This window comes from Brachypodium distachyon, chromosome 1 (assembly GCF_000005505.3).
Source record: "Brachypodium distachyon strain Bd21 chromosome 1, Brachypodium_distachyon_v3.0, whole genome shotgun sequence".
In the NCBI taxonomy this organism is placed as follows: Eukaryota; Viridiplantae; Streptophyta; class Magnoliopsida; order Poales; family Poaceae; genus Brachypodium; species Brachypodium distachyon.
In genome coordinates, this window is record NC_016131.3 from 7,987,624 (window position 1) to 7,999,319 (window position 11,696).

Here is an 11,696-nt window from a genome sequence, read left to right on the forward strand (position 1 = left end):
AAGAAAATGATCAAATGCAAAAGAAATATGAATATTGTAGAACAAAACGACTTTATCATCCAAAACAAGTATGCAACAAAATAATAGGAGCAATTTTGATGTACATGAACATTAACTATTTCGTAGAGAGAGAAAAAGAAGCTACATGAACTTGAATATTCACAATTCTCGAAAAGATCGACCATATCAAGAAAATATGTGTACTTGGTGAAATATTCAGGTGAAAACTCTTAGGTGCTAATAAAAATATTGAATTGTAGAAAGTGGCACCAAAATTAATTGCTTGTCAGTTGTATGAAGTGGATGCTAAGGTTGATCGTAACATACAAATGATGTTACGAACAAATGATATTCAAATGCAAAACAAATATGAATATTAGAAAAGCAAACAATTTTATAATCCGAAACACGTATGCAACAAAATAATAGTACTCCCTCCGATCCATATTAATTGTCTCAAATTTGTCAAAATATGGATGTATCTATGCATAAAAAGCGTATGGATACATATAATATTTCGACAATTAATATGGATCGGAGGGAGTAGCAATCTTATGTTCATGAACATAACCATTTCGGATTAAAGAAAAGAAGCTACGAGAATCTGAATATTCGCAATTCGTAGAAAGATCAACATACATGTCAAGAAAATATGGGTACTTGGTGAAATATTTAAACGAGAAGTCTTAAGTGCTAAAAGATTGAATTATAGAAGGCGGCACCAAAATGAATGCTCATGGTTTGTGTGATATACATGACGCGGATGATGATGTAGACAGTTTGCATCTCTAGCTTCCAAACATTAAATGCAATTTATTGATGATTAAATTTATATATTATATTAAATATAGTTAAATTAACAAGACAAGAAGCCATCACGTTAATTACAGATTTAGTGTTTTTTTAGACAAAACTACTAAAAGAGCAGGTTCAGGCTTTCGACACACACACCAACGGATCTACCCGCGCGAAGTTAAGTTATAATCAAAACACGATCTACATGTACATGAGTTTGACAAGTAGACGGTACCATGCATCCGCACAACACGTGAAAAAGCAAAGAAAAAAATGAGAACAAGAAAATCCTAAACCAAACAACAGTGGGATAAATGGCTTGATATGCACATTGTACACACGTGACTTGCATGTGACTGCAACTAGTATTGCAGATATAAGTTGAGAAATTGCCAAACAGCCACGCACGCGAAATGTTTCCAAATCAGATTGCAAGCGCTAATGAAGTTTATTTTCTACCGAAACTTTACTTTTTGGATCCGACTAGAAATAGTTGATTGAAATATACCGCTGCAATGTGTACTTTGCTTAGCTCCGGTTGGACCCATTAGTCAGAATTTTGTTAACCAAAAACTCTCACCCGCAACCTACCGACACCAACAACCCCTCTACTCCCTCAAGCAAGATCCCTAAATCCATGATCTCAAAAACAAGACTCTCTAAATCCACGATTTAGGTGAGATAGCAGGTGTCGTCCCCTCGTCTTCAATGACCAAGTCCTGGAGGAGCGCTGGCCGCGGCTTCTCGCTGCTTGGGCTTCCCGGACGCCTCCTCCCAGAGGGACGGTGTTGTGACCTGCGACTGGAGCGGTGTGCGTGGACGGACACTTTAGGCTCGGGGACTCGAGGCCAATCATCAATCACCATGCTCGTTTGCGGCCACGTGAGAATGAGGTAGAGCGCCGACACTAGATCCCGTCCCCTCGACACATTGCTCATGCTCTAACGAGTCTTAATTTTCGTTATAGGTGGAGCAAAAAGTTATTTTTACCGTCTCCATGCATCCATGTATGCGTTAACGATGTCAACAACATGGTGAAATGTTGATGATGTAGTAATACAATAATAATGCTATTGTTGTTGATTGACATTTGACGATGTTATTATTTTCCCAAGCCATAATAGTCAGAGATTTAGTAAAAAAATATATGTGTTAGTAACTTCTTAAATACAATAAATAAAATAAAAATGTATTAACAAAAATAATAATGAAAAAGATGATACTAAAAAAATTGACACATAAATACGAATTCGAAACCTTGATACATAAATATGCCACTCCGTTGCAAGAAGCCACATATGAAAGGTACCTACAAAAATAGTTTTGGTCAAGTATTTTCTTTTACCTCAAATACATTTTTCTACAAATGAATGCATAAGGTATTCATATTAAAACTGTATACATTGATCAATGCAGAAGTTGGAGGTTATCTTCTTAGAAATAAACGTAGCTATCAACCTCATGCGGTGTACACTGTCATCTTTCACAGAGAAGGTGTACATGTCCATGGCCTGAAGAAAAAATGAAGCTACGAAGTTGCATATTCACGACTCGCGTGGCGCGCATCTGACTAGGCCCGACCCTACTCAAGGGATATTCCATCCAAGGCACCGGCTGGTTGCAAGTTGCAACAATCACACGGGCAACTTCTTTTTTCTTTTCCGAGTTACACCACGATTTGCCTTGCCTGCTGCCCGGGCTCTGGTCACCCGAGTCAAACCAAGAACAAAACCCCGGCGATTACGCTAAATTAGATTAACTTGATAACAAGGCCAAAGAAAAACGAAAGAAAAAACCAACAAAAAGAATAATCCGGCGCGGCACAGAACGCAACACGGCACCGTCAGCACCTCCTGCTTGTCGCCGTCCAACTTCCCCATGAGGCCGCCCCTGAGGCTTGCCTCCTCGCCCCACTAGCAGCAGCCTCCTCGCCCCCGCTACGATCTACCGGCCGCCCGCGTCCCCCGCTGCGCCGTCGCCGCCGCCGCCATGTTGTTCGCGCGCCGCGACATCGAGGCCGCGGGCGCGGGCGCCGGCCAGGACGACTCGCCGGCCGCCAAGAGGAGCAAGCCGGAGGCCGCCGCCGGGGCGCGCCCCACGCTGACGCGGACGGAAGCCCTCGCGGCCGCCGCGGTGCTCGCACTCTTCGTCGCCGGGATCTTCTGCATCTTCCTCGCCGCGCCCCGGCGCGAGTTCGGCCAGATCCTCCGCCTCCCGCGCAGCCTCGCCGACGTACGCGTCCTCAAGTAGGTCTCCCCTCCTTCCTCACACACTTGCTAGATCGACTATATGTTTTGGATCGGCTGTTATTCGTGTCTGTGGAATGTGCTTTGAATCGTACAAGCAAAGCAAGGTGTCGATTGATCTAGTGAAGTTCTGGGCGTGATTTTGGTTGCCGGTAGCAATTAGGCTCCACCTTACTCGATGTGATTTTTTATTTGCAGCAAGATTTGAGTTCGTACACACATTTGAACCCTAGTAAATTGAGACCATGTTTATTCGATGCTAGAACAAAACGATTAGGAAATAAACAGCAAAGGGGATACTAGTTTGTTGGAAAACGACAAGAGAATATCCCTTTCCCGGTCGATCTTTGCAGTGGCTGTAAGTGGAATTGGTCCAAGTCAAAGCATTGGATTTTCCTTGCTTTTGCTGACATCTGTAGTACTATCACTTAAGATCACTGCAGTTCTTGTCAGATTAATTAGCAACGAAGTTTACAAATTTACACAACCTTTTACGTCGATACTTCCATCCATCCACATATCGGATGGAAAATATTATCTGCATATATGTTTAGGTAACTGCATTGGAGATTATGAGGTTATACTTATGATCGCTGAAAAACACCTCTATATTGTGTTTTTTTTTCACTGTGCTGTATTTGTGGATTGGTTCAAGCAAATTCAAGCCCTGCCAATTCTTGCCAACAATTGGCTAGCCAAAAAACTGGTTAGAGATTCCTTGGGCCCAAGTTGGCCAAATTTTTGGCAAAAGTTGTGAAGGGATTGTGAGGTAGATGGGCAAGTTCCACAGGCAACCAATATTTTGGTAACCAACCAGATGAGGACCAAATTTTTATGGGCTGCTCAATTTTTGGCAGGGCAAGTTTGGGCAAAAACAAACATGCCCTAATAATCTTCTTACTCAACAATCAACATGTATATTTACGATTCTGTAGAAAAAAGGCGATCATTTCCCTCCATCGCACTTGTCATGTTTTGTGCAAAACAAAATTCTGAACATATACAAATTGTTGGTTCACACGTATCCATGCTCTGTAATTACTTACCGAACTCTAGTACGTTGATTTGTGTTTCTAGTAACTGCTGATAATTTTCTTCTACAAAACAAGCTGAATGCATATGATGGAGTTCACATCCTAACATCAACCTGCTATTGGTTTACTCATAGCATTCTTAAATTGAATTATTTACCTACATCCATGGTTGCTAATCTCTCTCTCTCTCTCTCGGATTTTTGGCTTGATATTATGGGCTAAAAGAAATATCCAGCTATCTTTTTATAAGGATTGGTATGAGCTTTTATGTAGCTGTATCTGTTCCATATATAAAAGTTTTGTGTATTATGATAATAACGGTATATTTTGGAATATGGAATTCACATGCTGATAAATTTCATGTGAAACCTGCAGGGACAATCTTGCTGTGTATGCAAGAGATCATCAGGCAAATTTTGTATTGGGATATTGTTCCATATATATCTTCATGCAGACATTTATGATCCCTGGAACAATTTTCATGTCTTTACTTGCCGGAGCTCTTTTTGGAGTGGTTAAAGGAGGCATTTTGGTCGTTTTTACTGCCACAGCTGGGGCATCATCTTGCTATTTTCTCTCCAAGTTGATTGGCAGACCTTTGGTTAGCTGGTTGTGGCCTGAAAGACTGAGATATTTCCAGTCGGAGGTAATATTAGGCTTCTAATAACAAACTGTTTACTGTATATCCATCGGCTACCTTTTTTTCTTGAGATCCTTGTCCCAAATGATATGAGTTCACCTTTTCTTCATTCCATATAACAAATGCTTTTGATTCTCTTGCAGATTGCAAAGAGGAAAGAGAAGCTGTTGAATTACATGCTTTTTCTGCGAATAACACCAACTTTACCCAACACCTTCATAAATATGGCATCACCTATTGTCGACATACCTTTCCATATTTTCTTTGCTGCAACACTAATCGGTCTCATCCCAGCGTCTTATATTACTGTAAAGGTAAATAGCAACAGTTTGACTCATTTTTGGTTTGCAACCAAGCAATAATCTGAACCAACATCCATTTTTTATATGCTAATAAGTCATATGGAAATGGACTAGGAGTGTTTAACCATCAATTCCTGAGTATGATTGCATGTTTGGGTTCTAAACATCATTTCATTGTTCTTTTGCTGAAACATAACACATTTTGGTTTCTTGATATTCTTGCATTTTTCTTCGCTGAAGTTTTGGGCAAGTAACTTGAATACTTGATCAAAAGCACCATATTCTGAGAATGGGTGTCAGGTGTGGGCGCCTCATATGGCCTCCAAAGAATGCTTAGGTTAAAGTCCCTATTTTAGAGAAGTGCTGTGTTTTTAATTGCATTCACACTTAGCACAACTGCCCTGACTGCTCCAATAGATTATCTTAAGTGTCTTAAAAAAATTATTGGGGAAGTTTGCTGGGTTCTTAGCTTTAGTAGAATCTGGACGAGTAAGCATAATCATTCATCAAGTAGTGGATGGACCTCTGATTGCATGATATATTAGTTTCAATGAAGATCAATGCATGATTTTTTTATAACAGTCTAGTAATGAAGAGTTAACTTACTTCGTTAGTGCTACTTTGCCTCTTACCTTTCCTGAGCTTTAACAAGCAACAACTTCAGTGAACCAAGCCGTTTGTCCATATTTAGTCTTTTATTTGTCTTGTGTTGAAGTATGAAGTTTTTCATAAAAAACCCTACTTCAATTCAAGCCTTGGGAAACCACATTGCATTATTTTGGAAGCATCTTTGATAGTTTGTTTTTCCGGACGATGAGATCATCGGACCTGCTAACTATCTTTTATACTTCTGTCCTGCAGGCTGGGAGAGCTCTAGGCGATCTCAAATCAGTTAGGGAATTGTATGACTTCAAAACACTAGTTGTTCTATTCCTGATTGGATCTGTTGCTGTTGTCCCAACTATCCTGAAAAGGAAGAGAACATACGAATGATGCCTCACACCACATCTAAATACCGGCCCCGGGTGCTCCAGAGAGTGTATTAGCAGTTTTTTGCCTTTCTTTTGTTTTTTTATATCTGTATACGGTATACCTATTCAATTCTAGCTGTAAAGATGTAACAATCTGAATGATCCCCTTAATAATAGAGGACGCTATTACTGTATCTGCTTGCTCCTTGTTCTGAAATCGTCTCCCCACGGTTATCACTGCGAAGGAAATATATGATTACTACTACGTCTCTTCTTAAATATAAGGTGTTCTAGCTTTGTTCCAAGTCTAAATTTATAGAAAAATGTCCTAATATCTATAATATCATATAAGCATATATGAAGATATCTTTTTTTTTTTGATGAAATATATGATCTATCATGGTGGATTAATAAACCAATTTAAAGTTATTGATGTTGATATTTTTTTATAAACTTGGTCAAATTTTAGAAAGTTTTACTCGTGACAATGCTAGAACATCTTATATTTAGGAACATAATGAGTAAGATTTAAGTAAAGTTGAAGAAAACATCTGACTTCTAATCTCACCCGTGGTAATTCCATTCTTGAGCTACATAATTAAGAATATATCTTTCATTTGTTTTTTTACAAGGTTACGAAATAGATATTCCCGTTTCATAATTCTTGTCTCAAATTTGAACAAAAATGGACGTATCTATTCTTAAAGTGTGTTTAGATACATGTAATATTTCGACAAAAATTATGAAAGGAAGGAGTACTTTATATGATATATGTGGAATGGCTCTTAATTGAGCCTGAGATGAAGCATTGAGCGGCTTTTTAGACTTTCGGAGGCCCAGTAACGATTGGGTCTCGAAAAGCCCAAACCTATGTCTTAAGGCTCAAGCCCGAGATCGAAACAGCCTGCAGGCTGCAGCCACCTTATCGGCTTCCTCCCGTTCTATCCGGGGCACAAGGTTTGGGCGAGAAACAACACAGCACAGCTCCTCGTCGGGAGAGCAGAAATGGCGACCCTCTCCATGGTCTCCGTCCCCATCGCCACCTCCTCTCTCCCCCTCGCCACGCGAAGCCGCAGCTCCTCCCTCTCCTTTCCCGCTTCCAAGGTGAGCATAGATTCCTCCCCCAGCCGTCCTCTTCCTCCCCCTATTCCGTGTACCACCGACCATTTGCCCGTCTAGTAGTCATGTATTTGCTCGTTGTATCTTGGCCTCTGCGGCTGGTATTCCTAGTCCCTACGGCTCGATGATCTTGGGATTAAGGGGCTAGTGCTTATTGAGTTTGCTACCAGGTCTAGGTGTCAGGTGTTTATGCCGCTTGTGTTCTGTCTTGTGTATCACTGTCAGTGTATGTGTGTGTATCCGGGATGCTGCAAGAGTTGGCTTCTGGTGGCCTGGTAATTCTGGGACGAATTGGTGCCTATGTGGGTGCTGGATTGTGAATCATGGATCTCCTGCCCCTAGTGCATTGCCGGATAGTGTATGTGGGTACTAGGAGTCGTTCTTTGTTGCTTCCGTTCCTACTGCCACTTGACCACTTCATATGTCCTTAAAGAGAAAATGTCCATTTGTATCTTATATACGTTGATTGCTGGTTTGTGGTTTTGATTCTTCTGTTTATTGGGAAATTGGCAGAAGGGAGGTATTGGCCACGGTGGCCTGCGGATCGAGTGCATCCGTATTGGTGGTGTTGAGATACCCAACCACAAGAGGGTGGAGTACTCTCTGCAGTACATCCACGGCATTGGAAGGGCGCGCTCCCGTCAGATCCTTTTGGACCTCAGTTTCGACAACAAGGTCACCAAGGACCTCTCCGAGGAGGAGGTCATCACCCTCCGTAAGGAGGTCACCAAGTACATGATTGAGGGAGACCTTGTAATGGCTCTGATCCCTTTTTCTAATATGACTATTCCATGCTGTTAGCTTCAAAATAAATGAAAATACCGAGCAGTGCCCCTTCTAGTTCTTCAATCATTTTATAGGACTCATGAATATACTCCGTACTAAGCAATGTTGTCACTAGGAATGCAAACGGGATCCCGCATATATCCCATTTCTAAGTCAATCTCTAAATTTCAAGTCAAATTTTGAGCATAATTTTTCAATTAGCAAGTCAATTAAGCGGGATCCGCTTGCATCCCTAGTTGTCATGGAAATTTAATCTTGGAACTTATTCTGTAGGACCCGTGTGGTTGTTTTATCACATTTCTGAATCATGTCAGACATTCTGGTTCCACGATCCCTAGTTGTCTTGCTTCAAATAGATGAAAATACTGAATAGTGCTCCCTATGCTCTTTGACATTTGCTTTACAGAAACGTTTCAACCGTGTGGCGATCGAGAGGATGAAGGAGATCAGGTGCTACAAGGGCATCCGGCACAAGCTCGGGCTCCCGGTCCGTGGCCAGAGGACAAAGAACAACTGCAGGACGCTCAAGGGGAAGAGGGCTTCCGTTGCCAAGAAGAAGTCGTCTTCCTCGTCCGAGGAATAACAAGTCCACATTGCTATGTATTTTACCTCCTGTTTCGGTTTTCCTGTACTGCATTACAGCACTACCGTTCGGTACTAGTACCCTTTTTCAAGTTCTTCGTGCTGTCATACATTGAACTGTGGAGTGTGGAGACATGTTCAGCTGCTGCAAATCTATATATAGCCATGGAATCTCTTCTCTTGAATGCACTGACGCTGTTTTTCTTACCATCGACGCTACATGCATGCTTGTTTTGTGACACTCGGAACCATTTTTTAGACAAGAGAATTCAGTGGACACAACTTCGAGATTTCTGGAAAAATTCTAGGCCTCCACCGCGTGTTGAGGGCTCGTGTGGGCACTTGGGGTTGGCGGTGGCCGCGTCCCGGCTCCGATCGATCGACTCCGCGCGCTAATACCCACCACTCAAAAACAACGGGACTCCTCGGAGAAAAGACGCACACAAGACGAGACGAGAAGAGAGCCCACGCCTGCGGCTGCAACAAACACACAAAAATCCCACTCCGCTGCCGGGCTTGCCCCGCTCCCCACCATCCGCGCCATGGCGCTCGTCTCGCTCCCGCTCCTGCTGCCCGCGAGCCCCAACGCGTCCTCCTCCTCATCTTCCCGCCTCCTCCCGAGCATCGGCGGCGGCGGCAGCAGGAGAGGGTTGGCCGGAGGAAACGGCGGCCTCTCGCTGGCCGTGCCCGCGTCTCGGCGGGGCGTTGGGTGGAGGGCGCCCGTGTCGTCCTTCTCCTTCCTGCCGTCCTTCCTCACGGGGAATAACAAGAAGAAGAAGGAGGAGGAGGACGCGAAGAAGGCCGAGACGCTCAAGGAGGAGCTCCTCGCGGCCATCGCGCCGCTCGACCGCGGCGCCGAGGCCACGCCCGAGGACAAGGACCGCGTCGACCAGGTATCGTATGTGACACGCAGGCGGACCGGACCTATCCTTATTTTCCTGGGAGTACTGTACTAATGCCTCTTGCTTTTGGTTGCTCCAGATTGCTCAGCAGCTGGAGGAGGTGAACCCGGCCAAGGAGCCGCTCAAGTCCGATCTTCTCAACGGGAAATGGGAACTCCTCTACACTACCTCAACGTCCATACTGCAGCCACAGGTTCCCTCGATCTCCTTCTCTTCTCTTGTTGATGCATTTGCATCGAAAGCCAAAAGAGGATTATCTTCTTGATGCAAAGTGTATATTTCCATTGTGGCAATTTGCAACAACCATCGCCTAAGCTAGTCAGCTGCATTCATTTTTGTTTCTCTTTCCAAAGAGGGGTGTTTAATTGATGTCTGGATGAAGACAGCTGGACTCATTCTTCTCCAGTTCGACAGATTAACATATTGAAACGTTGCCTCGGTTATCCATACAGCAAAACAAAATGTAGCCTCACGGAGTAATCTGTAATTTTCTTTTTTAACCGTTGTTGTACATAAAACCTTGTAGGCTTTTACTACTTATGAATAAAATTGCAATAGGAAACTCTCGTGCTGTTGTTTATAAGAGAACTTACTGGGATGTCAAACTGTGCTCAATGTCTGCATGCAGAGGCCAAAGTTTCTGAGGCCATTTGGGACGATCTACCAAGCAATCAACGCTGACACTTTACGAGCTCAAAATATGGAGACGTGGCCTTATTTTAATCAGGTAATTTCCACCAAATCTAGTTCCAGCGTGTCTTCTACCAAAGCTAGTTCCAGTGTGTCTTCTACCAAAACTAGTTCCAGTGTCTTCTCGCTAAAGAATCTGGTGACATTTTGCAATTCCTTTCTTTGCTACGAAGCAAAGAATTCTCTTCAGGAATGATACCCTTGATCACTTTTATTTGGCATGGCAGAGATCCTTTTTTGTGTTATGGTTTTAGTCCTATTGATAGGGGATGTGCTAGCTCAAACATTGAGTACAATGCTGATCGAAGTCTCGCTTGATTTAGAGCAAGATGTTCATTTCATCCTTGCACCTCTTTTGTTTGTTGACTTCCTGATTTGATGCATAACTACATAGTACTACAGTGTAGTTCCACTACAAAAAAAATCATCTGATAAAAATTCGGCATGCTCGATGTTGTTGGTAATTCTTATTTTTTTGATCATGCTAGTTATTACAAGTATTGCTTGGCTGTGTGCATCGATCGATGCAGAGGCCAGGAGATTGTTCTCCTTTTCAGAAAACTACAAGTATTGCTTCTCTGGAGCGTGGGGATGTACTAATATTTGCTTCTGCAGGTTACTGCCAACTTGGTACCTCTCAATTCTAGAAGAGTTGCTGTCAAGTTTGATTACTTCAAAATATTTAGTCTGGTGAGACATTTTATCACCTAGTCGACAACAGTCTATATTTTACACTAAATAATATCTCATTTCATCTCAGTAGCCGACGTGCTATGTTTAACTGTATCAATAAACTGTAACTTCTGTTTTGCGATTAGATCCCAATCAAAGCACCTGGAAGAGGCAAAGGTGAACTTGAAATCACATATCTTGATGAAGAGCTCAGGTCGTCTATCTTTCCTTCGTTGCAATTTTGGATTGTTTTTCTTTTCTTAAACTACAGTTCCCTAAAAAGCAATAATAAATATAAACTTTGAACATGGCATGTTTGGAAATATTCCATTACCCTTACAATCGGCATCAAAATGTCCATTTTGACGTTACAGTTTTACATGTAATTTGCACCCTGACTCAAAGTAGAATTGTTTGGTGAAAAACAACGGTCCTGCTGATGTTTGTACAGTTGATGGCGTGGTTAATGTGGTGATCAGGGATACTGTAATATTTTACTGATGCTGCAAGAAATCTCCATCCTGGTTTTGCAGGGTTTCAAGAGGCGACAAGGGGAACTTGTTCGTGCTGAAGATGGTTGATCCAATGTACAGAGTTCCACTACAATGATAACTGCGAAATGCTAGTAATGTGTGGCGCTACGAGAATCCAGTGACCATGCCAAACTATCTAAAATAGTTCATTTTCTCTGTCTTGAGTCGATTGAGGACGTGTAAATATTAAGATCCGAGGATAGTCCGTATAGCATATTTAAACTGACAGGACTCTGATGTATAGACGATGAAATTGGTCTAAATTTTAGTTCACTATTGAAACTTCATGGATACATTTGGATTGTAAGACTGTTAATCATGAAGGGAAGCTTCTTTCATGAAGCGAAACCTATTTTCCTAGTCCTAGCAGTTCAATCAAGGCAAGTCCCGAGCATAGGAAAATTAGGTTTCCAATTCCATCTCT

At 42.2% G+C, this 11,696-nt stretch overlaps 3 protein-coding genes across 3 annotated transcripts; all 3 read left to right on the top strand.

Moving 5' to 3' along the window:
* The first annotated feature begins 2,603 nt into the window (after positions 1-2,603).
* On the top strand, positions 2,604-6,182 carry LOC100829352 (uncharacterized membrane protein At4g09580). The gene is made up of 4 exons (XM_003560657.4): positions 2,604-3,041; positions 4,451-4,721; positions 4,859-5,029; positions 5,879-6,182. The coding sequence occupies exons 1-4, from the start codon at positions 2,785-2,787 to the stop codon at positions 6,008-6,010; spliced, it is 831 nt and encodes a 276-aa protein (XP_003560705.1). The 5' UTR covers positions 2,604-2,784; the 3' UTR covers positions 6,011-6,182.
* Positions 6,183-6,890: 708 nt separating this feature from the next.
* On the top strand, positions 6,891-8,660 carry LOC100833335 (30S ribosomal protein S13, chloroplastic). Its single transcript, XM_003560665.4, has 3 exons — positions 6,891-7,092; positions 7,621-7,860; positions 8,300-8,660. The coding sequence occupies exons 1-3, from the start codon at positions 6,994-6,996 to the stop codon at positions 8,474-8,476; spliced, it is 516 nt and encodes a 171-aa protein (XP_003560713.1). The 5' UTR covers positions 6,891-6,993; the 3' UTR covers positions 8,477-8,660.
* Positions 8,661-8,908: 248 nt separating this feature from the next.
* LOC100832096 (probable plastid-lipid-associated protein 4, chloroplastic) lies at positions 8,909-11,632 on the top strand. The gene is made up of 6 exons (XM_003560663.4): positions 8,909-9,368; positions 9,457-9,570; positions 10,006-10,104; positions 10,683-10,757; positions 10,886-10,953; positions 11,273-11,632. The coding sequence occupies exons 1-6, from the start codon at positions 9,018-9,020 to the stop codon at positions 11,346-11,348; spliced, it is 783 nt and encodes a 260-aa protein (XP_003560711.1). The 5' UTR covers positions 8,909-9,017; the 3' UTR covers positions 11,349-11,632.
* Positions 11,633-11,696: the final 64 nt, after the last annotated feature.

Coding starts and splice junctions, on each gene's coding strand:
- LOC100829352 (XM_003560657.4), top strand. CDS start 2,785: ATGTTGTTCGCGCGCCGCGACATCGAGGCCGCGGGCGCGGGCGCCGGC. Junction 3,042..4,450: donor GCCGACGTACGCGTCCTCAA/GTAGGTCTCCCC, acceptor TGAAACCTGCAG/GGACAATCTTGCTGTGTATG. Junction 5,030..5,878: donor CGTCTTATATTACTGTAAAG/GTAAATAGCAAC, acceptor TCTGTCCTGCAG/GCTGGGAGAGCTCTAGGCGA.
- LOC100833335 (XM_003560665.4), top strand. CDS start 6,994: ATGGCGACCCTCTCCATGGTCTCCGTCCCCATCGCCACCTCCTCTCTC. Junction 7,093..7,620: donor TCTCCTTTCCCGCTTCCAAG/GTGAGCATAGAT, acceptor GGAAATTGGCAG/AAGGGAGGTATTGGCCACGG. Junction 7,861..8,299: donor ACATGATTGAGGGAGACCTT/GTAATGGCTCTG, acceptor TTTGCTTTACAG/AAACGTTTCAACCGTGTGGC.
- LOC100832096 (XM_003560663.4), top strand. CDS start 9,018: ATGGCGCTCGTCTCGCTCCCGCTCCTGCTGCCCGCGAGCCCCAACGCG. Junction 9,571..10,005: donor CGTCCATACTGCAGCCACAG/GTTCCCTCGATC, acceptor GTCTGCATGCAG/AGGCCAAAGTTTCTGAGGCC. Junction 10,105..10,682: donor CGTGGCCTTATTTTAATCAG/GTAATTTCCACC, acceptor TTGCTTCTGCAG/GTTACTGCCAACTTGGTACC.